General features: G+C 39.3%; 1 protein-coding gene across 10 annotated transcripts in view; it reads right to left on the bottom strand.

The window, feature by feature from the left end:
• Nucleotides 1-571: 571 nt before the first annotated feature.
• Nucleotides 572-26,868, bottom strand: part of gcgrb (glucagon receptor b) — a 32,799-nt gene continuing 6,502 nt past the window's right edge. For 2 of the 10 annotated variants that reach the window (XM_077524635.1, XM_077524637.1), the window contains exons 2-16: nucleotides 17,645-17,724; nucleotides 15,357-15,404; nucleotides 14,318-14,471; nucleotides 14,154-14,250; nucleotides 13,958-14,068; nucleotides 12,701-12,789; nucleotides 12,374-12,480; nucleotides 12,088-12,244; nucleotides 10,111-10,270; nucleotides 9,880-9,940; nucleotides 9,671-9,740; nucleotides 7,005-7,093; nucleotides 5,253-5,397; nucleotides 3,952-3,993; nucleotides 572-3,687 (exon numbers count right to left, since the gene is read on the bottom strand). In XM_077524635.1, the coding sequence (XP_077380761.1) occupies nucleotides 3,301-3,687; nucleotides 3,952-3,993; nucleotides 5,253-5,397; nucleotides 7,005-7,093; nucleotides 9,671-9,740; nucleotides 9,880-9,940; nucleotides 10,111-10,270; nucleotides 12,088-12,244; nucleotides 12,374-12,480; nucleotides 12,701-12,789; nucleotides 13,958-14,068; nucleotides 14,154-14,250; nucleotides 14,318-14,471; nucleotides 15,357-15,404; nucleotides 17,645-17,652 (1,725 nt within the window). In that variant the 5' untranslated portion in view covers nucleotides 17,653-17,724 and the 3' untranslated portion in view covers nucleotides 572-3,300. Of the gene's footprint in view, nucleotides 3,688-3,951; nucleotides 3,994-5,252; nucleotides 5,398-7,004; nucleotides 7,094-9,670; nucleotides 9,741-9,879; nucleotides 9,941-10,110; nucleotides 10,271-12,087; nucleotides 12,245-12,373; nucleotides 12,481-12,700; nucleotides 12,790-13,957; nucleotides 14,069-14,153; nucleotides 14,251-14,317; nucleotides 14,472-15,217; nucleotides 15,264-15,356; nucleotides 15,405-17,644; nucleotides 17,725-17,856; nucleotides 18,021-26,868 lie in introns of those variants that run through there. The other 8 variants (XM_077524643.1, XM_077524644.1, XM_077524640.1 and 5 more) reach the window with 7 other exon arrangements.

Genomic DNA, 26,868 nt, shown 5'->3' with positions numbered 1-26,868 from the left:
TAATCATGAATGCCCGTGAGCAGGGTTTCCTGTCGATTGATATTCAACACAAGTTAAAAGGAATTTAAAAGACATTTGTGATCAACACTGAAATTAATGTAACCCAGTGGTGTTTTTTTTATACATACAAATGGATCAATTTTTACTCAGCTCGGCTCCTATTGGCTGCCACAAAATACGAATCCTGTTATATCGGAAAGAAAAGTTAATCCCACAATATGTTCCTTCTTCAATCCCATTGTGATCTGTCAGTTTCTCCGAGGATTGTGAAGTGTATTCCAAGTGGACGGCTAGACACATAACACATATTCACACCTAGCATAAACATGTGTTCAAGTTGCCATTTGTAACAGGATCTGACTTGCTTTCTTGAGACGTAAATAGACATGCAAGGTAGGAAGCACGGCTCTTCACTGCTTTGAAATGAAAAGGATGCAAAATCCAAAAGGAAATGGGTAGGACTGCGATGGATGGATGAATGGATGGATGGATGGATGGATGGATATAGATAGATAGATAGATAGATAGATAGATAGATAGATAGATAGATAGATAAAGGAAATACACTTGCTTTATGGACCAAAACACCTTTAATTGAATGCACAGAGGACACAAAAATTGGCTTCCATTCCTTTTTCAGCCTCATCTGACCTTTTAAATAATGTTCTTTACATTCGTCAGCTGACCAGTGTTTTTATTCATAATATCCTGTTTTACCTGCAGTATACTGTCTAAATTCCATTTTGTCATACTCCAATGCAGCAAATTAAACCTTTCCATAGAAGTTGAAGAAAAATAAATAAAAAGAAAAGTAAAAGATAAATACTTTTTACTCTATATATACAAAAAAAATGGCTATGCGTGATTTTGTGGCACATTTTGCTTCAATGGAAGGAGAAAATGTGTCTAAAAAACATCAAGTCCTCAACTGTGCTACCCTTTCAAAAGAACTGATGCAGCAGCAACATAAAAAGCATCACCTTCCCCTTACAATGGAAAGTCATTGGTCAAGGACTTTTGACGACACACTCCGCATACAATTATATGATTGCATGCATCCTTTCCATTAAATAGAGCTGAAAAGTGAGCAATGACAGAATAGTATGATGACCGTGATCTAAAGCAACAATTTGTTGCTTTTCAGCTCTTATAATGCATCTATGTTAATATGTCATCAAGTGAAAATGACATCATTGTAAAACCAGATGCAGTAGCCAGTACACTCATTACATAATAGTTTAAGTCAAACATTATTACACCAGTTTCACCATTATACAGTCACCAAAATAGAGATAATGAATTCTCATGTAATAATTAAGACACAAGTTTAAATTCTTACATAGTTACCATTTGGCTTTGGTCACTTAGAAAAACATGTTTCAACAACGTGACTACACACTGTGGTCATTATACTGTAATACTTTAAGGACTGCATTAGGTGATAATGTGATGCATGCTGTAGTTCACATTCTTTTTTCTTCTTTTTTTAAAAGGCATTTATACAGAGAGAGTCATGTTGTAAAGTACCACAAATGTGCAGCCAAATCAACGAACACACACACACACACACACACACACACACACACAACAGAAGCATCATTCCAACATCAAAAGTACACAGTCACTAACACAGTCACACACTTTACAGTACATGACTTTGCTGGAGCTGTCATTAATTCATTGTGCATGTCTGAAGTTCGATCGACCCCCAGGGATTCTGTGAGTCAGTTTCAGGGGTTCGGTAGAGGTCAAGATACATACTCAAATGATTCATGATGATGCGCCCCCTTTGGCCATCATTAGCTGCAAGTAATCACGTTACATTGCTTGGCCTATCTGTGCTGCAGGGAATTTGGTGCGCTCAGTAGTCGACTTGTGGCTGTTGTGATTTCTTTATTGGTGCAATCCCTCCATACTAATTATGTCGCGCAAAAGAAGCAAGTTATCGGACGAATATGTGTAATATGAATTCACATGTATAACGGAATGTATGGTGTTCCGCAGGGTTGAATTCCGGGGCCTCTTGTGCTTTTATCCTATCTGCTGCCCCTGGGTGGTTGTTTAGTGAATGATCTAAAACTATCGAGTTGAGTTGAGTAATGGGAATCAGCATCCTAACTACATGTTTTCCAATGCCCAGTTTAGCAATTGTTGTCCAGCACAACTAGATATCTAGAAAAACACTTCCGTAGCCCGTAGGCCATATCTAATTTTGAAATGACTTGGTCAGAACCAACAAGAAGCTCAAAACGGGTCACAATACTGCCTACGGGTTAAAGAGATAGTCCAAGGTTTTTCACTCAGATGTATACACATTAAATCTGTCTCAGTCAACACCCCTGAGCTTCTGTTAATGTGTGGACATGGTGGTGATTTTGTCCTCAAACACAACCCCCCTACCTGTATTTTGCCATTTTGTTGCGCTTTGCCTGAGCGGAACGTTTCTGGGTGAAAGTCAATGTTTACCCCTCCAGCCAATCGCAAAGCGGAGGCGTGTCACTGTCGGCAGGCGGCCTGTTGCTTACAAGCAGAGCGACTTCAGCAATAGCAAAAAAACAACAACCCCAAAAAGGCTTCAGTGATAGCTCACTAATGGCAGACAGCGTGAAAAAGAGGAAGTATCCCACTACAAAATGTGCACGGTCGAAAACAAGAGTGAATATTTGCTTGGCATTTACCCGCTTCTGAGCCCTGAAGCGGCTTGGGCTGAAGAGCGACGCAGAGTTGGCCTGCTTGTAAGGTAAGTGGTATAAAAGAAAATGTTAGCTCGCTAATTTAGCGACATGCTAGGAGTCACATTGACAAGGGTAACTCGAACGAGGGTCAAACTAATATTTACATCAGGCAAGAGGTGAAGCTAAGCCAATAGACGAATGCTGGGGCGGCATGGGAGGAGTCTGTTTTGAACGTTTTGTTTACAAACAGAAAAGGGAAAAACTTTGGACTATGCCTTTAAGTTGCATGGAGATGGGGACTACAAGAACACACCACTTGCTGAATTCAAGGTGAAGCGAGCCAGATTCAATGAAAAGGCTACTCTCGTTGTTCATTTTCTTCAAGAGTAAACCCTGTACTTATGTCTTGAATTTGAGAAAAAAAATCATTTTATTTTTCAAATAATAAAGAAGGTGAATGTGCATTGAAACTGGTGGGATTCAGTAACTCTAAGAAAGTTTAGAACCACTTCTCTATAAGGTTTTGTTTTGTCTAAAGCACCCCCCAAACTATTACATGTTTCTTGAATCTTGTTCATTGGTTAAACGCATCAATCTTGCTTATCAGTGCACATTCCCGAGAGGCTCAGACATCAGTTTCTTCTCCTTCCGTTGGGCAAGAGTGGCACTGCGCCCTCTCTTTTAGACACATGTCCTCCGAGGAGGTGCTGGCGCGACTGGCGTTTCCTCGCTGGGACAGGAAGGAGAGGTGATAGGTGTGTTTGTTGCTGTAGGACACGACCAATTGGCGACTTTCATCGGGTGAGCCTCTGTCGGCTCTTTTGTGCTGAGGTGTGCCCACTGAGCCACCGCTGGGGTCGCTTGTGTTGTTGTCATAGAGATCCGGCAGGTTTCCTGTGGCGATGCTGCCGCTTTTGACCTGTGGCGTATGGCTGTGGGTGTGGCGGTACTCCTCGTCAATGTCCTTCCCCAGCTTCCACCGCTTCCACTTTTTCAGCATCTCCGACTGCACCTGGGGGATAATGGGATTGCGGATAGCCGCCAGCAGAGAGCCATATAAAGATGATGAGGGACACTCAAGTGGATGGATGTCTCAAGCCAAAGGATGCATTTCAAAATTTAGTGAGCAGTAGCATGCCAATATGCTTGTCCCGTGTAGTAGAGAAAGCTGTAGCAGAAAAAAGCTTTCAGAAAAAAAAGTTAACACCGAAAACAAGGACACGGTTGTCATTCATCTGCATCTCATGCCTTCAATAGAAGATGACCACCCCCTCACCTCTTTGTTGACAAAGCAGTACAAGATGGCAACAAGCAGCCCCTGCAGAGAAAAGTACAGGAGAGGAAACATTTTCCTTCCCTTTGGATTGTTCTCAAAACAAGTTAAGCAAGGAAAATGATACATGAACTATTGAAGTGATTCCTCTTAACTTAAAACACTTTCATATCGACCCCTTCAGAGTTTGTAAACAATGTGACACAATTTAAAGGACGGGGCTTAGCTGGAGGCAAAAACACCTCAGTCTAACACCGGTCAGCATATTTTCACAGAAAGTTCACGTCGGAATGGACGTGGAAAACGGCCATTTGAGTTAATATGTGAGTAAACTGACTCCCCACGACCGTGAATGTTACTTTAAAAAGTTTACTCTGACTGATGGTCCGATATTTACTGACCCCATACGCACTCACGCACCGGATAGACGATTTAACAGGACTACCCACCGTGCAATGGCCGGACATTTAAATCTACCTTATAGAAAAACTGAGAGTTGATACTAAAGATAAACTGAAGGCCTATAAATCATTACATGTCTACAACTACATCTTGAACGGACATGTTCAAAATTTAGAATCTAACAACTTGAGCGAGGACTTTTGTGTCGTGTGGTCGCAAGTGCTGCCCTGTCAACGACAGGGACAGAAGACGAGGATATACGAGGCATGTACCTCTCCTACAAACATTTTACAAGAAGTTATCAGAACCATTGTGGGGGATTTCGCCTCGACAAAAATGAAACATACAGCTAAGGTTTGGTTAGCTAGAGGTTAGCATTCGCACATGTAGCATGTAAACACGGACTTTTTGTAAGTCCGTGCATGTAAAAAGAATCCCACAAATAATGACTAACTTAAGTAATTTCAATCACAACTAAGTCTAGCCCATATCATTGTCCAGGCTGAAGCTGATAGTTAAATCTTACCTGATATGAAGTGTGCGCTGCAAACACGAGCATTGTTGATGATAGCCTCAGTCCTGTCCTTTCGCCTAACCGCGTTTAACCACAGCCGTCTGCGATTACTTGACTGGCAGAGGCTGGTATGCGATAGAATTTCAACAGACAACCAGCGTTGTTTACTTCTAGCTGCACTTCGTTGCCACCAGCGGTTGTTTTTGCCTCCAGTAAATACCGTGACGTCATCGTGACGTCGGCCATGAAAGGGTGTATAGATCTTCACTTCCCATTTTTATTCACAAAACCATAGAATTTCACTGCCCATATGTCATTCTGTATTTTGCATCAGCAGATTTACTTCGAGAACCAAGCCACAAAGCATGCACAGTTCACTACTTCGGACCTGGAAGGAGTTGAACAGGAGGTCACAGAAGAGACGTATCAGGCGCAGCACGGAACCTTTTGGGACGGATTCGTCGATGACAAAAGTGAAGAGAATGGCGTGAATCCCCAGCAGAGGGATAAGAGTCAGGGTGGACTTTGCTAATCTGGACCAAAATACAAACATAAACATTAGAGGGTGGACTAATCGTAATGGACTACTAACATAGAGTGAAGCCTCCTCTATCGCAGGTTCTAGGTCCATTATTTTGCTGATTTTTTTTTTTTTTTTTGTACAGTTAGAAACAGAAATGGGCTCTTCAGTCTCTCTGTCAACCAGTCATTGACGGATGCCTATATTTTCAGCGAGAGCTTTGTTAACGCAAAGCCTCGAAAAACTACACGGACTGAGAAGGACCGTCTGTACTGACCTGGATCGATGGCCGAAAAACTGCTTCAGCCAGTGCTCAGTCCGTGTATTTTTTCAAGGCTTCTCATCAAAAAGCACTCACCAAAAAGGTGGGCGCCCATCAATGACAGGGCCGGCTGATTTTGTGTTCTTATCTGATCTTACATCCTTATGAAGTTTTCAAATTCATAGTATGCATACAACCAGAACGCATTGCACACCACCCGGATGTTGTTTTTGGCAGGTGGTTAAACCAAGGATGTTTGTTGCTTGTGAATGCTCGGTTACGAAAATATCCCAAGATGCATTTCGTGCTGATATTGCGGAATACGTCAGAATCTGGAGCTTAGTTAACAAGTCCACAGCTGTTCCTATTTACAGACAATTAAGAATATTCTCGAGTATGTCCTTTAATCATAGGAAGATCGTACTTAGTGATTTCACAAGACCGTACTCCACGTTCCTCATATTGAGAAACAGCCTCTTTTTAAAAAAAAAATGGCCTCAGTGCAAATGGAAGAATATTAACCTTAGCTAGGAATAGCATGTTTCCTCCTCCTTTATGTTATTGTGGGAATGCTGAACGCATCCCACATATGTTATTCGGATTTTTATTCTCCTCACTTTTTTGCCTAAAAACAACTCCCACATAATACTTCCGATTTACACCATTAAAATTACAACTTGCTTCAAAAATTCACGCATTCCGGGGTATACATCGTCTGATTCCACAAACAGTACTCGCACAATTTGACGTAAAATATCAACTCTTCCCCCATTCATTTTCATTGGGACTGACATTGAACTTTTTCTAAGTCCCACTTTCCATGCCCACTTCCAGCTCTGTGATACTGCTCAGATATTTTTATTCATTTATCTTTCAATTCAATTAAAACTTTGTAATTTTCACATAATTTATCTTTCAATTTATTTCATAAGCATTCAGCTATTGGCATTCAGCTTTCAACATTCCCACGCAATTTCTCCAGAATTTCGCAATTTCTTCCTAGTCTAGTTATTCATAGTCTTTGTTGCATGTAGCACTACTGTGTATGCCTTCTTGCTTGACTTGCCTCGTGTTTCTCATTCTTGCTAACTCGTGGCAATCGTCCACCATTGCCTGTGCTCAAGTAAAGCTCAAGTGAAGCCTCTCTTTCAGTCTTGTGACTCACCATTGCAACACTATTGCTAGACAATTATAATCATTTAATCACAAATCACATTATCCTCAAGGGTTGTGTCAATTATTTGGTCGCTCTCCCAGGTGAATATCGGGGGCTCATTGTCCAGCAATTGTATCCAATATGCAAGTAAGACTACGGCGTATGGATGAAACAACTCTCAAATAAAAATAGAAGATCTAACCTGAACTTGTAGTCTGTGTATCTCATCTGATGAGCTCTGAGCTTTGACATCAAGATTTTGATGATTCGTATAAAAATGAAAAAATTGATCTGTAATGAGAGGAGACAATGACTGTAACTGGGTTGCCTCATTTTGTAACACTTCTTCACTACTTCCTGCCAGGCTTTGTTCAGCCACACTTGCATGCAAGAAAGCAAGCAAATAAATGCACGCGCGCACACACATATCGGCGATCTAGTCCAGAACCCTCCCTGATGACACAATACATCAATTGATAGAACACTTATGTTATTAGTTGTTATTAGTTCCACTTGGCTCAAGCGTTTATGTTGGTGTGTTTATAGCAGTTTTGTGTGAGTCTAAGTGTGCACAAATAAAGTTGATTAGAATAATTCTGTAAAATACAACTTTTAAACAAAATGATCAAAATGGACTTCACTTTACAGGCCTTCTCTTTTTTTTTCCCATGGAAAGAATTCTCAGAGCTTCTTGCTTCCATGTTTAGTTGTGCTCACAAGCAGCACCCTTCAGAAGGTTTGATTTTGCAAAGCCCCGTGGGAGGAACTTGAGCAGGTTTTTTTTTTTTTTGCTCCGAGATGACGCGCCAAAGACGTACGACTAATATGCTATTTGAATTTGGCCTTGTAAAGTGCACAAATTACTTGAGTTTTCGCCAACAAGTGTCAAGTAAAACTGAAATTAAAACGACCTAAGCTGTAATCCATGTTTGTCTGACTTCACGCCAGTGGCTAAATTTGGTTGCAGGTTATAGGCTGTAAAAGGAAGTAAATACAACGGAGTTATTTATTTATTTATTTATTATGCTTTAAAGAATTTCAATTGATTTCCACAGTTGAAGCTTTAAATTTTGACAGCCCTAGTACATTCTTTATTCTTTTACAAGATGATTTTTTGCTTAGCCATTTGATGTTATAGCATTACAGAGGTGCTTGATTCGCAAAACTCTCCAAATATTTTCTATTGCCAAATGGAACTAACAGTGTAAATGTGGAGCTTATATCACAACGTGGCATGTAAATTCATGAAAACCCATATTATCAACGTTTAGAGACTATATTACATAGTACCATATTAAAGTTAATATTTACTACGGATAGACCGTTTATCGGCCGGGCCGATTATCTGTGCCGATATTCAGCGTTTTGACAAATATCGGCCTTTTTACAAGTCTGAAGGCCGATTAAAGCTGGAATCTCACCGAGCAGTGAATGCTTGAGAACGTAGCAAATTTTGTATTTTCATCAGGATTGGCAAGATTCTCACAGACACTTTTTACTTGTTGCAAAGAAATTTCAAACTTATTCAGACAATTTTTCACTGTCTGTGAAATCTTTTGAACGCTGACGAAAACCCCAAATTAGATACATTTCATTTTGCATACATTTGTCATTGCTGACACTGGGAAATCCCAACACTTTTTTAATTTATAAAAATAATAATTATTTAAAAAAAATTAATTTAGAAATTATGTTGACATTTTGAAAAAAAAAACATTTACAGTAGAAAGTTAGTTTTGAATTTAGCTTAGCACATGCTGATGACCCTGGAAGCTTCCTACAATTTGTTAAAAATTTTAATTAAATGAAGGTGTCTATTCTTTATATGTTTAAAATGAAAAGAAAAGGCATTTTTTTATGCTATTTTCTCTTTTACTGCAAATAAATATCGGCTTGAAATATCGGCTATCGGCCTCCTTCACGACTATTAATCAGTATCAGCATCGGCCCTGAAAATACATCTTGGTCTATCACTAATATTTACATCCTTATTCTTATTATTATTAGGGATGTAACGATAAGCGCAATATCGTGATATCGTGATATTAAAATTGCCACAATATCGTCGTCGTTACGTTCACAATATTTAAATGCAACACATATGTTAAAAAAGTCAGGTTGATTTGCATTTGTGCAGTTCTAGCACCCTCTGGTGGTGAGTTTTTTTTTAGTGCAATTTAATTTTCATTAGGAATGTTTTGGCCCTTCTATGTTTAAAATCTACACTAATTGTCAGATGACGGGGAATGTAATATGCCTGTGAAGCAAGTTATAATGTGAAGGAACACAATGTGTGTGTTTATTAACAACAAAACATAATAATAATAAAACATAATAATAATAATAATAACGTAACATTGCTGTTATGTGCAAAAGCACAATATTGTGCTTTTTTCTTATTATTATGAGCCTTTTTTTTTTTAAATTTTTTTACAATATTGTGACCTTTTTTAAATATCGCCAACCTATCCACAATATTGTGATAATTATCGTGTCGTGAGCTTCATATCGTGATAATATCATATTGTGACGTTTGGATATCGTTACATCCCTAATTATTATCCATTCAAACGTTATCTGAACCACTTATCAGGCTATGTAAACTTATGAGTCTACTGTATGGTGGAAAAAAAAGGTTTAGTTAAATATTTTTGATATTTTCAGAAGTTGAAGTAGACATGGGTAGAGATGTGCATGTGAATTTTGGTGACGATTCAAAGCATTTTTGTGTTATTAAGCAACATTTAGCTTTTGTACATTTACAGTTGTTCTCATAAGTTGACATACCCCCAAGCATAAGTGTATATTGACATATCACATATAGAACAATCACCAGACAAAGATAGAGGACAAACAGAATAGACTTACCAGGCAAGCAACCAATATTGGGGAACGGATGATCCACCAGTATCCCATGTTAATATTTCTCTCCCAGCACCTACACAAACACACATACATATGCACACGCATATGTGTACCCAGTGTCTCAGTATAAGGAGCCGTGCCGTGCATATATGAATTCATGTTTCTCCTTAAAGGTAGAGATGGGTATGATAACGTTGAAAAAGATCACTCACTCTTCATTCTCAAAGAGGTACTTGACTATGATCCAGGGTGAAACAAATGCGAGTGGTGCACCTGAGAATGAAACAGAAATGTGAGGGTCACAACCTATGAAGGAAATCATTTTCAAAGGTAGACATGTTGAAATCCTTGTTTTGCACCATGTAAAGAGCCAAAAAATAAATACATCAAATGATACATCATCAACAAGTTATTATATGACAATGCCATAAACTCCTTCTTACCCCAACCGATGGCCATGTAAATGTAAAAGTACTTCTTCTCACTGAACACAGTGATGACGAGCAGACTGTGCAAGTAGATGCCCTCCACCAACAGCCAATAGTTGTTGGCCATCACAGTGTACTGCATCATCACCATCGCGCCCCGACACCACATCACGGCCTGCACAGCAGCGGGGGACAAATGAGACCAAAAGTGGACCACGTGCACAGCTGCGTAGTTAATTGCCTCATGCTCATGTTCGTTTCAAAAGCATGTGCGTATGTGTGTGTGTGTCCATCATTGTGAATTATAATGCTCCTTTCAGTCATGGAATAATGAAGCGACAATATGTAATGAATTCACATTGAAAAAAACGTGGCTCTTTCGTTGCTATGGTAACCTCTGTTCACCTACTTTAGTGGCCTATTGTATGAGTGGACTAGCCAGGGCCGCTGGCAACACTAATAATGTATGTAATTTAAAGCGGAAGTCATCACTAAAAGAAGTTTTTGACAGTAATGCTACGTTCTCACCAAATCCGAAAAGGCGAACTGGAACGCTTCATTCGTGAGCGTTTCACCGCGTAGAGTGTTTTTGGAACGATTGCCGCTCATTCGCGCTTTCGTGCTCACCGGAGCGGAGGAGGCGTGTCCCTTGGTGAACAAGGAAGTGGAGCACTTTAGCGAGTCAACAAAAAGTGAGCACCGCCAACTACTTTCACTTCTTTCCTGGGACAAAACAGCCATGGCACTATTTTCTCCTTTTTTGAGGTACCTGATAGCACTTTCGCTTTTTTAGTGGCAATCGGGCGGCCGGCATTTGAGCTAAAAACAGCTTTGGCGTTAATAATAAGCACTGCTGCTAACTCGGTACAGTTCAAAAGCAAGTAACCAGACTTACCAGCACTTTCTTGATCATCATTCTGTCACGGCTGGCCGTGTTGTTGCGCTCGGGGTGACAATAGAGAGGACTGTGGACACTGTGTGTGACGTGGCCCACACTCGAAGCCGATTGGCTACCGCGAGGCGAAACGCGGAAAAAGTTAAATTTTTTTAACTTCGACGAATATGCGAATGTGCGGATTTTCGGCGCGAATGTGCGGATTTTCGCTGCTGTGCACCGCGTCCCAATGCGCGAGACGCGTCCTCACGCCGCCCCACGCCCTTTCGTTCCGTTGCGCGCGAACTCCATTGACTACAATGCAAATGCGCCGCCGAATCGCCGTCCCTCGCTTTTGGTGAGAACGCAGAATTATATGTTCTATGCAGCCCCACTAGTCTAAATATGGTATTTTGGTTAATGTTTTAGTGTACTATGAGATAAACAACAAAATCAGGTAGTTTTCATCAATATCAGAAGGCGGCCATTTTGCCAATTGCTGTCGAATGAAGATGACATCACAGTTGCTCAGTTCTCCGCTAACAACCAATCACAGCTCAGCTTCAGGAAATAGGTGACCTGTGATTGGTCGTTGCCTGAGCCCTGCGCAACAGTGATGTCATTTTCACTGGACAGCAATTGGCAAAATGGCCGCCTTCTGATGTTGACGAAAACTGCCTGATGGACAAAAACGGCTGGATTTTGCTTCATAACTCTTGTTCCACGAATGTTATATTAATCAGAATGCCATGTTTAGACTAGTGAGGTCACATATAACACATTATTGTCAAAAAATTTTTAAGGTTGACTTCCTCTTGATGCGTGTATGTCCTTACACATGCTAAAAATAGTTTGAACCAACAGATGGTGAAATGTTATGTTCAGTTTTTTAGCCATTTCACTGTCTTTCTTTTTTCCAATGGACCCTTAAACAAAGATGATCATCAATCAGGTTTATTGCTAGGAGTTTGTTTTTTTGTTTTTTTTAACTGATGGCTGCTGTTGTAAATTGTCCCTTGTGATCCTCACATCTACTGACCACTGTGGCTTAAGTGAATTTCATCTCCTGTGGTGCCAGGGCAGCAAATGTTTGTTGTGTATGATGCATGTTCTCTAACCGGTATGTTGATCCAGGTTTGAACCCGAGTTTGACCGCTGCTCCTGGGGTCCAGCGTAAGGGTCAGAAGGGCATCTTTGACCAGAATGGACACGGCTCTCAGGATGAAGGAGGCAAACAAGTTCATGTGGATGCTGTTCCTCATGCAGTGCAACTTCCTGGTACAGAGTTTTATTCATTTAAGTACTGTATTCTTTCCATATTATATTCTTGTTGTTTTCCTAGCTTCACTGAAGCCTTATTTATAGCACTAATTTACATCTATTTGTTGCCTTTGTGGGATTTACCTGAAGCTGATGAGAATTCCCAGGGCGAGTAGCAGAGCTCCAAGAGACAGCGAGTATCCCACCGTATACATGATCCGAAACTGAGTGAGGATGCGACCATACCATTGCTGCAGACATAGCAGAGTTTTACTTTCATGCAATGAGAGATGGAAACGAGCTCGAAGAACAGATGAGAGACATTAGACACGACTTGACATAAAGCACGTATGTCAAGCCACTCCTCACATCTGCTGCCTAAGGCTGCCTTTTAAACATGAAGAACGATCAAGAAATCACACACCAGCGTGCATCATTTGTAATACGGGCGCACACACGCACACACCTCACCTGGCCTTTGTCATCCTCACATTCACTGGTATTCTTCTGGGCCCATCTTCCGTCTTCGCCACAGAATCTGTACACCAAACCATGACGGACTGTTCAAATGAGCACATACTGAAGATTAGGAAGACAATTTCAAATATGGCCAAATAAAACCATTCAGCGCATGTTAGGCAAATCTCATTGGAAGAGATATCTGGAAACACAATAATGCATTCAATGAAAATTTTAATTTGAACATTGCTTTGTATTATAGTTGTTAATATACAGTATTCTTTGTATATTTGCTTTGAACAGTGAGAAACGTCATCAATTGAAATGATTTAGCTAGTATTGGATCGATTTAATTCACATTTGAATAACATTTAATGACGCATTTCATGCTGATAGCGTCTGCAGCATGAAATATATAAATATGAGAGCAGTGTTTTTATTGATTGATTGATATTTAATTCTATATAAATATTTATTTTATTTTTGTATTTATTTCCAGATTTTTTTTTACATTTATTCATCTAATTTTTCATTTTTTTTTATTTACAGTATTTTTACTTTTTACAACATTTATTATTATTATTATTATTATTATTATTATTATTATTGTTATTATTATTATTATTATTATGAGCTGTCAAACAATTAAAATTTTAAATCAGACTCATTACATCTTGGAATTTTGATGAATCACGTTTATCACAAAATTAAAAGGCTTTTTATCAACATTCTTTTCACACCAAATTTGAAGAGCACAAGTTGTGTTATTTTTTTTCCACATTTAATGTTATGAGGATGTCATCCACATTTTTTTTTATCCACTGCACGCTCTCGTCCTACTGTTTTTCTAATCAGTTAATTACATGCATAGTTTAAAAAAAAAAAAAAAAAAAATGACCACAGCGGTTTGACGTCAACAAATATTCTGTGCTATACCTTTACCGTAACCATCCGCTGTCAAGCTAAAGGATCATCTGACGTCAAAATTAATAGTGTGATCAATCTATGTTAATACATGATTAATGCGATAGTTTTTTTGTGATTAATTAGTTAAGGCTTTAACTTTGATAGCACAAATGCATTAAATGCTGTTTTATTTCCATTCATATTATTTTACCGTATTTATTTTTTAATTTTTTATCTGTTTTTATTTTCAACTTTATTTATTTATTTATTTATTTATTATTTATGTTTTTTTTGTCATCTTTGGTCCTCCATACAAACACATTTCTGTGGATGCTATGCAGGAAAACAATCATACAAGCTGACCTTGAGAATACCATGGCAAGAACGAAGGGCAAGAGACATTGACTGTGGTTCCAGGGAGTCCATCAGGCCAGCAGGCAAACTGGTCAAAGGTCCTGTTACACACCAACCCTGCTGGGGTAAGTGCATGATGGATCAGCAAGCACGGTTGTTGTATTTGTCCGCACACATCGCGAAGCAGTGGGAGACGAGGGCTCACCTGTTGTGGGGGGCGCAGAGTTGAAAGAGTCTAAACACTCGTTTTTGTAGCTTCTCCACAGCTCCTGCACTCGCTCCAGGGATGTGGTAGAAGAAACCTGTGGCAGGATTTCAGTTTTTGACGCTCGTTCGAATGTGATTGTGGAGTCAGGATGGAGGACGTACCTTTGTGCAGCCGCAGAGCACGAGCAAGGCCAAGAAGAGACACACCTGGGACATTCCACTGAAGCTGGGGTGATGAGGGGAGGTGGGGACGAGAGCACAGAGGAGGAGGCCCCACACATGAGGCGCTCCCGCCCGGTGCCACTGTTGTGAGAGACTAGGGATGGGAAATAACCAATTTGTTACTCTATCTGAAGTTTCTGACATTTTTTTTTACTTTAACTCCCCACATTTGAAAACAGATTTTGCCTTCTCCTGGAAGTGGACCAATTAGGCAAAGTTGGCACTGTTACAACTGTGGAAGAATACGGCGCCCCTCGAGTTACCAACGTCCGACTTGGGAACGTTTGTAGATATGAACAACTGTTGACTAGGGCTGGGTATTGCCGCCAACCTCACGATACGATACGTATCACGATACAGGGGCCACAATACGATACGTATTGCGATACATATGTATCCCACATAAGACACATTTTATTTCGTTTTTTTAAACAAAATATAGGAAAATTGGTACACTGAGACACGTGCCATGTTAATAAGTAAATAAAGTAAGTAAATAAATGTTGGTATTCTTCCTCTGCTTTAATTTTTCTTAGCAAGACACAATGTCCAATCACTGGTGAGCTATTTTTGCATTAATTGAAGGCAATTAACTTCAAAGACGCTGCTGGTTTTTATTTTTTAGGTACAATGCAATCTGCAAAGGCAAGCGTTAACTGCCTATTTAAAGTTAACAAGCAATATCGATTCTGATGCCAGCGTATCGATACGTGTATTGTAATGAGGCCGGCAACGATATATTGCCGTATCGATTTTTTGAGCACACCCCTACTGCTGACTAGTGTACATAAATGTCTAAAGTGTGCGCCACATCATATGGTACGGTACTGTAGTTCTTACTGCCAAAACGTCAGCCGAGCAGCACCGTTCATCTCTGTCTGTCTGTCTGTTTGTCGGTTGCCATGATCAAAAAGTTGGACAGCGGTGAGAAGTTGGGTAATGTTGCACGTCATAATGCTGTCCATCTCAGCAGTCTCACCTGAACTCTCCTCTCAATAACACCTCCAGGATCCACCTCTTCTTCCTCCTAGAGTGTAAAAGTATTTATTTTATTCTTTTTACGGTATAATGTAATGTATTATATATATTACATTTATGTATAGACAGTTTAGGCTACTGTATGTCTATAGTCTATACAGTATATACTGTATATAATTAAGTTTCATTTAGTTCATATCTTTTAATTATTTTTTATTTAAATAACTATTTGCAGTTTTATAATGAGCTAATGTAGCATTTTTTTCTTTTGATAGTGTCTAGTGACATATTTTTTTCAGCATGAGTACTATACAGTCCAATTTAATAAGAGGGATACTATTTTGTGCGCAGAGAAGTATAAAAAAGTCATTTTTACTTTTGGCCTTCAGTACATTTTAGAGTGTCTTTGTGGCAGTTTGTTTTTGTTTTGTTTTTACATAATTCAAGGAATTAAATAAGTAATTATACTTTTACAAGGTTTCTTTTCTTACATAAGTCTCTGTACAGCTGCTTGGGTCCATTGTGAGTACTGTACATGCGTGTTTTTTTACAGCTTGGGCGTTGTTGGGGATTGTACATATACAGAAGTGTACATTGGACTAGGGCAGGGGTCTCCAAGTTCGGTCCTCGAGAGCCCCTACCAACCTGTTTTCCATTTTCTCTCCATTAACACACCTGATTCATCATCGGGATCATTATCAGGTTTCTGCAAAGCTTGCTGATTAGCTGATCATTAGATTGAGCTGTGCTGAAGGACGGAGACATGGAAAACAGGCTGGATAGGGGCTCTCGAGGACCGAACTTGGAGATCCCTGGACTAGGGCATATATCTTGTGTGATATACTGAAGTGGTTTGTGCTAGTATTCTATCTATAGTGTTCCATGAGAGAGCTAACAACTATCATTTGTTCATTCCAAACGTATTTTTGTTCAGCTATTTAAGCTAATAATGTATAGCCTAGTGACAAAGCAATTAAGGGTAAAAAAATGGAATAAACAAAATACACAGCTTGGTGTCACAGCTATGCACAAGTAAAAACTTAAATGAGTTTTACCTCCAACGGCAGTGCACTGATTACAATGACGCATAAATAAAGTGCTAATGTGAGGCAGTTTTCACCTTCCATTCCACTTGTAAGGTGAAAGAAACAATTCTCTGTCACCTAATCAGCAGTCAGTGTGTCGAATGCCACCCATTTACAAACACATACTGTATATATGCGGACTCACTGCACCTGTTCACTCTTTGATGAAATACAGTTTTCTATCTACTAGTTGGAGACGGAGTGTGCAGACTTTTTCTTATATACATTACAAACTCATGGCAATGGCTACTATTACATGATGGTTTAAGTCAGGGATGGGCAAACTGGGTCCTCGAGAGCCGGAGTCCTGCAAGTTTTGGAGGTTTCCCTCTTCCAACACTAGTTGATTCCAATCACCAGGATCGTTATCAGGGTTATGCAGAGCGTGCTGATGAGCTGATCATATATCAGCTGTGTTGGAGAAGGGAAACATCCAAAACCTGTAGGATTCCGCCCCTCGAGGACCCAGTTTGCCCACCCCTGGTTTCTTGAATACATTAAAGAAATGCTAATGTAATAACTCAATAGAGCTCTGAGGTGTGCGGTCTGCAGACTTGGGTCAATTTGTGGAAGCCCAGAGTTTAAATCAAACATGGTGAAGCAGCATTTAGCTGTTATGCTGCACGTAAATGGAATAAGCTACCAACAGAAACAGTCAGTGTACATGTTTTTTAATCCCGGTTAGAAACTATGATCCTTTTCCTTACCTATGATTAAGATCTTTCAAGGCATTTTTTAAATCATGTTCTCCAAAATGATATTCTTGCACTGTACGTTTTGTTAGTGACTATAGTAAACAACTTTTATTACTTTGCTTTTTTATTTCTTCACTTTACTAAACGTCATTAACACTTTTGCATGTAAATGCTTTTAAAAGTAGTTTTAATTATGTGAGGCACATTGAGTTGCCTTGTGAATGAAACGCATTATAAAGCTTCCTTGCCTTGCCTTGATGTGACCCTCAGATTTGTATCTACTTCTTCCTTTACTAACTCAAGCAGTCACTTGAGAACGCCATTAGAAAGTCGCTCTTTGCAGATGTGACTTTCTGACTTTAAATACTTCCATAGGAGTTTAAAAGGTTTTCTTTATTTCTTTTTTTTGCACTTATGTTGGTATGCTACTGGCCAAGGTTCACATTTGGTTATCCTGCTGCATGTAGTTGACTCACTACTTTCTACTTCCCAAGACATACTTGACTCACCACTGCATTTCTTTATTCTTCCAAGTGCAATTAGTCTTTCAATGCTACCAAGGATGGCTAGCAGTAGATGTTAGACACAGCTACAAAAAAAAAAAAAAAAAAATCAAGGTTGAGCTTTGACACTAAACAACACGTCCTAGATCTCCATGAATGAAAAACAGTATTCTCAATGTAAATCTTTCCATTGTCTGCTGGGATAGACTCGAGCTTACCGGTGACGCAAATGAGAGCAGGCGGTAAAGAAAATAGATGGACAGGAACAATACCTGAATCTCAATGAGTCAAGGATTAGGCAGTGGGTACATACATTCCATGCAACCAACATGCTTTATTACACATATACTTATGAAGACTTGACACTGGTTGTGCCTCTTCACAAATGAAGTTGGAGAACAAAACGGAATCTGAAACGTTTCTGCAAAAAACATCTTATGTGTGGAAACATTTTTGGCTAAAACGTTTCAAATTCCATTCTGTTCTAGTCTGTTTGTCTTCAGCATTGTTTGCCCGGTCCTGACATTGAAAACATCCCTGATATATAGTGTCACAATATACACAGTGGTTGTCACCTTCACGTTAAAACATCTTCAAGGCAAATGTCGTCAGCTCGTGTTAAAGTTGTGTTCTTCGAAACAACACGCAACTCTTATTGAGACAAATGACAATGTGTCACGCCGCCACCGGCGTGACGGGCCATGCTTTTATTTTCATAGTCATGTTTCCTGTTTTATTTTGATATTCTGATTCCCTTCTCACCCCAGGTCACTTGCCCTTCCTGCCGCTCCCTAATTACCGGTTCCCTCCCATGGTTTATCACCACATGTCACCAATCAAGCCAGACAATAAAAACCACCTGCATTCTCCCCTCAGGGCCGAAGTGTCACATCTCAGTGCATGGAAGCGTCCTCACAGCCCTTGAATCACAGTCCTTGTTTTTTGCCTTGCCTTGCCTTGCCTTGCCTTGCCTTGCCTTACCTTGCCTTGCCTTGCCTTGCCTTGCCTTGCCTTGCCTTGCCTTGCCTTGCCTTGCGCCCTTAGTTTGCCCCTTGTTTTCCTCCCTAGTGGAGCGCTTTCTGTTGTCCCTGTTTTTGAGTGCCCTTTTTGTCTCTCCAGTTTGGAGTTCTTTTTGTTCAGCCTTTTTTCCCTCTTTAAGACGCGTCTTGAGTTTCGTGTTATTAAAGCTGCAGCCTTGTTGGCCAACTTTACATCTGCGTCTGAGTCCTACCTCCTCTCGTCGTGTCACAATGACAGTTTTGCAATTTCCATTTTGGCTGAAAAGGACCACAAAAGTATAAATTACAAGATGGTCCCATGGAGAAGTTATAGACAAATGTAACAAAAATGTTATTTAGTTATGTTGCTATGGTGACAAATGACCCTGGTGTTTCAATCACAATTTTAAAACCAAAGTGAAACATTACCAAAATATTATCTTTTCAAACTGCAAACAATAAAGTCACATTAGATGTCTCCTTTTCCCAAAAGTGATTTAAGAAAGGCCAATATGAGGTGATTGAAGGTATTGCTTCTCTTTCAAAGTGGGGCACGCGCCATCTTTTCAAAACAGTGCAAATTGCAGAATGAGCAAATCTTCATTTTATGTGTTCATTTTGTGTGTGTTTATTTTTCCTGAATATCATTTGTGAGGCCATAGCTGTCTGCGTTACAAAACTTCAACTGTGTATACAAGCAAATGAAAGAAATAAAATAGAAATATGCATAGAAATGTACAAAGATCAAAAGCGTATTTCTATTACTGTAGATATTGGAGTATACGTGGATGAAGTGGAGTTGTAAGTTTATGATCGTTGAACCATTGAGGAGCTACTCAGATGTGCTTCAGGCATTTGTGCAGTAAATATGCACATATGCATCTGTTTACACATTTATGTCAACTATTTACACTACCACCAAGACAGCTTAAGAAGAGGGATTGGTTAAAATACTGGACTAAGAAGTTTCCATTGGGGGGGAAAAAAAAAGAAAAAAAGTCATCTCATGTCAACTTTCATTTTGGTAAATATTTTTGGGCTGTCTAAAATGTCCAGGGTTTAACATGTCTTTCCCAAGAAGTCATTTGGGAAAGGATCCAGTTCACCCGTCACCCTTATTAAGAAAAGCAATACAGAAAATGGTTGGATTGAAAGATTGATTTTTGGACTGGGAGAAATCACATAATTCTGCTACCAATCTGAAATAATTACCAATAATTTACTTCCTTGTCCAACAAAGAGTTCAATTAAGTCAATAGTACTACTTAGCCAATCAAAAGCCTCCCCTCTCCCCCTTCTCTCTCTGTCTTGTCTTGTCTCTCTCTCTCTCTCTCTCTCTCTCTCTCTCTCTCTCTCTCTCTCTCTCTCTCTCTCTCTCTCTCTCTCTCTCTCTCTCTCTCTCTCTCTCTCTCTCTCTCTCTCTCTCAATAAAAAAAAAACACACAAAAAAACCTTTTGGACAGTCATGATGTCTGCTAGCCAGAAAGAGAGCTGCACTCTTTTATGAATATTATTCGAGAAGCCCCTGTCATTTACCTCTTTTTGATCACCTTCATTGTAATGAGATTAGGAGGACTTGGCCTGTGATCAGGGACAGCTATTTGGGGACCATGAAAAGAATGTCATTTAGAATCCCACCCCCTCAATCCCGCAAATATACACGGTAAGGTAAATTCTCACAAAGTTGAGTCAAATTCAAACATCAGGGAAAACTACCTTTCAGCAGTGGTATGGCACCAATTTGGTAAAGCGAGACTCAGCACAGTCTCCTGAGAATTTTCCAACTATGCAGAATGTGATGAAGATTAAGATAATAAAACAGCCACGTAAACAGAAATAGATGGACATCTTCCGTTGTTGTTTTTTGTTGGCTGTCCCTCTTCTTTGTTGAATTAATTGGCAGGTTACGTTGGTGTCATGCTGGTATGACATCACACACTTTACATAACTGACTCAGCTATCATCTTTCCATCTACATAGCCTGCAGTGAAAACAGCAGCCAGATCAGGGTTTACTGTTACGTGTAAGTGAACTGAAATGTACCTCTCAGTGGAAATATGTAAGCATGTATTTTCTGTTTGCCAGCGAAATGTAATATGTAAAGGCAAATCAGTGGTCGTGAATATGGAGTCCGCTTCTTGACAGTTGTTTGTGACCATAGAAGAGGAGGGAAAGCAACATAGTGAGTGTGAGTCAAGTCAAGTCAAGTCATCTTTATTTATATAACATGGGGGAAAAGGTTTGTCCGGCTCCATAAGATTATTAGTGTCCTTTGGGGACATTCGAGTCACATCCGCAGTCCGAGCTAGAGAACAATAGCTGACAATGCTCACAAGAAAATTTGAAAGTAATAATGTGTGCGGATTGATAGAGATGTGTTGTTTTGCTAGTCAAGTTGGCTGCAACAATTTTCTTTAATCAATCAGAGGATGGAAAAATGCTGATGTCAAGAAGGGCCATGCGAAGAGTAATTTGAAATCATTGTATTAAATATGAACTAAAGAAGCCAAGTTTGAAGAAGCTAGACGATTTAACAATAACAGCCGCTCTACCCCATGATAGCCTGGTAACACTACTGTCCGTCCGTCCCTACGTCCGTATCTATCTATCTATCTATCTATCTATCTATCTATCTATCTATCTATCTATCTATCTATCTATCTATCTATCTATCTATCTATCTATGTATCTATCTATCTATCTATCTATCTATCTATCTATCTATCTATCTATCTATCTATCTATCTATCTATCTATCCATCCATCCATCCATCCATCTATCTATCTAGCTAGCTAGCTAGCTTGCTATCTCGCTAGCTAGCTAATCACAAGCGTGTGTGCCTGTCTGTCCTGCATTGCTGGATGCAGTCAAACGTGTGACAACTGCAAACATGTGCTTGTTGTTATTATGCTGCGTATCTGTTCAATGTGTATTGTGTAGGTGTTATTTCTACATACATGACAGCACGTGTGTTGTTTTATATGACAATCATGGGACCCAGTTGAAAAGACACTGGGAAAAATGGTTAATACTCCCATTTTCAGATTCATAGATTCAAAGCAGGTTTGAATGTAAAATAAGAAAGATTTGACATCAAACAAACAAACATTAAAATAAACAGCTCCATCACAAGCAATATTCAGCCTGAATCAAACGCTGCTTTTTTATGACACAATTCGGACCAAATTGCGTCTTATGACCGTAGTCGTTATTTTTTTTCACTGCTGCTTATTTGCTCAGTCGAATGGCACCCAATTCCACAAACATAAAATGATACGAGGTGTGTCTGAAGGGCTGGTGTCACAGAAGATATATTTCAAACGTGTCTAATTCCTTCGCAAGGTGAGAAGAGCCAGACGCAGAAGAACCATTGAGAGCATCCTGTCCTGCTGCATCATAGTGAGAAGATCATGAGAACGTCGCTCACCTCCCTATAAGACATTTACAGCACTTATCTCCCCCTCAAAGTCGGTATTTGACAGTGGAAATCCATTTGTCAAAACCAAGTTGCTCACATTCTTCAATGTGAGAGGTTCTTACCTCAGAGCCAGATGAGCAACAAACGCGTCCATGAAGACATTCTGCTGCATTTTCAGAGCCCCTAAGAGGCGACAGCTGTGTATGCTATCTGAGCATCTGACAGTTCCTGGCTGAGAAGAACATCAGTGTACAGGACTAACCCTGTTACTCACAAGGACTCCAGACTATTTTGTTGGCTCCCGGGGATCTAAATAGTTTAATTTAAACTGCCACTGTTGATCATGATAACATGTTGGCCTCAGGGAGGCCAGTGACATTGACGGAGGTGTGTGCACTTCCCAATGTTAAAATTTAACACAGTTACACTTCTGTAATCCTGAACATTGCTTCACCTGTAACTTTACGTTTCCACAACTCCGTCAACTATTACTTTTTGCCGAGCAAGTAGGCTCACTAAAAGCAATAAACTATATGAAACATGACAGAAATGCAAATTTGTCACCCTAAAGAGAATTAGTCAACTGTGAGAGTTTGAAATATATTTGTATTGTCAGAGAATGTGTTACCATGGCAGCAGGCGGTGAACATCACCATGTTCGCTATGCAGTAGTTAAAAAACATTCAACTGACCGTTTTATGACATTTGCAATTCTCAAATGCTAAGAAGGGTTCATTCAAGTCATTTTCTCCTTTTTTCTCTACTCTAATGATTTCACTCCAGTTTTATTTTCTTCTAAAGGGTTCATGTCTTTTTATTCATTTTTTAAAAATTATTTTCTGATGAAAAAATTCTGTTATTCATTTTTCCTTGAATGTCTTGCATAAACTTGCAGGCATACTTTCATTTGCAATTTTGGCTATTGAATTACTCTATTTGTAATCCATGTGTGTTAGTCAAAGCACTGAACATTTCTTCTTAATGTATCTAGGCTGCAATACAACATGACAGTTTTCTGTGTGAATGAGTCTGTGACAATTTGGAAAATGAAATCATTCAAAGTATAAGAATTACCAAGGCGAACAAAGCTATTTTCTTCAGGAGATACATGTTGGATATTGTGATGAAAAAAAACAACAAAAAACATTAGCATTAAGATATGACACCATCCTCAAACAGAAAAGGGACCTCCATAAACAGTTCTCACAAAATTGTATTATGTATATTATTTTATAAATGAGTCATAACTGTCTTAATCCATGCTGGGTCATATCCCAATATTTGAAAAAGGAGGAAGCTGAACAGAATAACGCTTTAGCCAAAGACCGTGTGTCTTGTTTCCCTCTGTCTGTCTCATCTTTGCGTTATTGAATGACACCTCAATTTTCCAAAATTTGACTTGTCACTTGAGAGCCTTCGTTGACAAATGACTGATGATTGGCATACTGGAAGTAAGTCACAAAATCAGAGATGAACTATACTTCTTTTTGTTTTCTCTTTCATCGAAGAAAATCAGGGCGCTGTCTGGTGACCCATCAGCCCTCCCGTTCGGTGGGGTGTTTTAAATAGGATTAAATAGGATATTAATGATTTGTTCGAAAAACTGATTTCTACAACGATTCAGGGGGTTCAATGTCATATTTATCAATGACATCCAGCACACAAATCAACGTAGCACACAATCTGTCTGATTGTGCCTCGGTCAAATTCACCAAAATCATATTATACTACCTGCACCACAATTTAGACCTGGTTTCACTCAGCCTTTAATCTACTTTCGGTCACCATATTGTCATGTGTGAGTAAAAAAAAAATGCTGTCGGTGCACCTGATCGCCCAGCATAGTCCAGTCTGCCAGTTTCCCAAACGGTAACTACACTTGCCCCGTGAAGATCGTCAGTTTTTACGGTGAGCGCACGTGTGCAGTCTGAGAAAATAAAGCCCCAAGACTTCTGCAAATACTTGAAACAACTGCGGCTCTTTGTAACTACAAAGTCTCAATCCATCATTGTATGACTCACTGTGATCAATACATACTGTATCCTTGTCCATATTGGCCTGGGAGGAGAGAAAAAAACGATACATTTTGGAGTACATGCATAAAATGCAGCTTCAAAGCTAAAGAAAAAGAAATATACTTAAAAACCTTGCTGTTAATCCACATTTTTTCTTAACTGCTGACTTCATTGTGACTAAACAAATATATAAAACTCAGAAATCAGGTTTTGGCATAATCAACATGAGAATCTCAGCTTTCCTATGATATATTATACATTGTGCTACACTACGGAACTCATCAATGCCACAAGATATGAATAGCTGGATGTGACCTGGAGCAACGATTGTTACGCTAATCTTAATAGGGATTAATAGGGTTTGTTTCTGCAAGATCGTGTTTTTATTTTTTATTATTAGCTCAAAATGACATAGAACTATCAAATTTGTGAGAAAATATGTAATCGTCCACTCTATATCTATATCCCTGTGTGCATATCTATGACCATGGTGAGGTAATGAGCTTTTATTTTACTATACTTTGAGATATTTAGTGATTTCTGTGTTGAGTACCGTCCAGAAAATTCGATTTTTGAACACTTCACAACATATATATCATGAAAATAAATTGTTCAAAGAGCAAAGAAAAGTGGTGGAAGATCAACCTGAACTATTGCCTTCGTCTCTCTACCTGTGCGACTTCCGACTTGTGTTATGCCGGCTCACATACTGGCATGTGGCTGATCTTTGTGAATTCATCAATCACTCCACGTGACCATCATCAGTTCATTATTTTCATAATGTCCTGACCTGAAATTAGCAGCATTATCAAAAGTGGCCACTGTCCCGCAGAGATAATGGTTGTCAGAACAACGGCAGCCATGACAACAGACGGCCAGCAGAACTAAAACATTAACTAGGGGTCAATGAAAGGCATGAAGGGGTAAGTGATATCACAGAAGGTATAAAGTATGTCTACCTGTCAAATCATATACATGCATATTTGTTGCTGTACAGCCGGCATTCACATACTTTATATAGGCCCTATGCCAGGGGTGTCCAAACTTTTCATTTGAGGGCCACAAACAGATAATCAGAAGAAAGTTATGAAGAGAAATTGTGTTTAGTATTATAGTTTTGGAATTTTTCATTTTACCGGTAGTTAGTTTTTATTAGTTTTCAGGGTGGTTCTGTTAGTTTGTAATAGTTTAGTTCTTTAAAAAATGCTTAGTTTTAGTTTATTAAGTTTCAGTATTAGTATTATTATTATTATTTATTTTTTTTGTATTACTTCCATCCATCCATTTTCTTGACCGCTTATTCCTCACAAGGGTCGTGGGGGGTGCTGGAGGCTATCTCAGCCGGCTTTGGGCAGTAGGCGGGCTACACCCTGGACTGATTGCCAGCCAATCGCAGGGCACACAGAGACGAGCAACCATCCACACTCACACGCACACCTAGGGACAATTCAGAGCGCCCGATCAACCTGCCATGCATGTCTTTGGAATGTGGGAGGAGACCGGAGTACCCGGAGAAGACCTACACAGGCACGGAGCCTGGACTCGAACCCGAGTCCCCAGAACTTGGAGGCGGACATGCTAACCAGTCATCTACCGTGCTGCCCTGTGTCTTACTTGTGTGCAATATTTAAAAAACACCATGCGAGCGACGTCATTGAAGGTGCTTTTCTATTGGCTGCTGCTAACGTCACTTCTGTGTGACATACTTTCAAACGTTATTATTCCGGTTTATATCAAAATAAATTGACTATAAATCACATTAAAAATCATCTCCAAAGGCTCATGTATTAAATTAATTACCAAAGACTAAAGCGAAGGACATGTTTGCTATAATTATAGTTAGTTTTAGTTAGTTTTGTAAATGTAAAAGGTAGTTTCAGTTAGTTTTTTTGGACATTTTATGGCTTTTTTTTTTTCAAATATTATTCTGCATTTTGTGCTATCAATTTGCCGACATTTTTGGAAATTTTGTGGACATTTTATGGTAATTTTCGGGGTTTCTTTTGTTTTGGGGCATTTTAGAATTACTTCTTGAACGTTTTCTTTTCTGCCTTTTAAATCTATTTTCTGACTTTTTGGCAATTGCAAAGATATTTTAAGGTATTTTATGGTTAAGTTATTATGATACTTTTCTATAAAATAAATACAGTATTATAGAGTTCTATTTTCGTTATTAAAAAACGCATTACAAAAAACTTAATTCATGGCCTTTCCATTCACTTCAACAGGGAAAGATGCCCCACCAGAGCACAGCAGCACTGAATCTTTCATCCTTCGTGTGCATGAGAGCATGTTGACAGATAAAGAATCAGGTGATTTAAGAAGCAGCCTTCAGAAAAGTAGCAGGATCTGATGGATGTAGCGGAGAGAGAGAGAGAGTTCATTTAGAGCGATGCGGAATATGAATGTCGGCCATTATAGAGCGAGCGGGGAAGATGAAAGATTTGGATGCAGGAGAGGTGAAGTGAGAGCTGACGCAGGTACGTCATGAATGTGACGCAGCGATTCCAGCTTTTTATATTTCATTGGTAATCAGAGACCTTGGCGAGCAGCACGAAGAATAGATTTGTCTGGATTAGTGACAAACAAACAAGTATGACAATACATTAACATGCACAGCTTTGGGTCCATCATAAAAGAATGTGTTTTTATGGGCTGGTGCTGCAGTATATTTGAGGACTGCATTGCCTTCAATTTTACAGAGGGTGAACGAAGAATGGTTGAACTTCAGAGCACTGAAGCAAGTTTAGTGTCAGTCATTAAGACGCGTTCAAACGGAAGTACAACTACCGGTATAT

Source organism: Festucalex cinctus, chromosome 6 (genome assembly GCF_051991245.1).
Source record: "Festucalex cinctus isolate MCC-2025b chromosome 6, RoL_Fcin_1.0, whole genome shotgun sequence".
Classification (NCBI taxonomy): Eukaryota; Metazoa; Chordata; class Actinopteri; order Syngnathiformes; family Syngnathidae; genus Festucalex; species Festucalex cinctus.
This window is presented reverse-complemented; position numbering and strand designations above follow the sequence as displayed.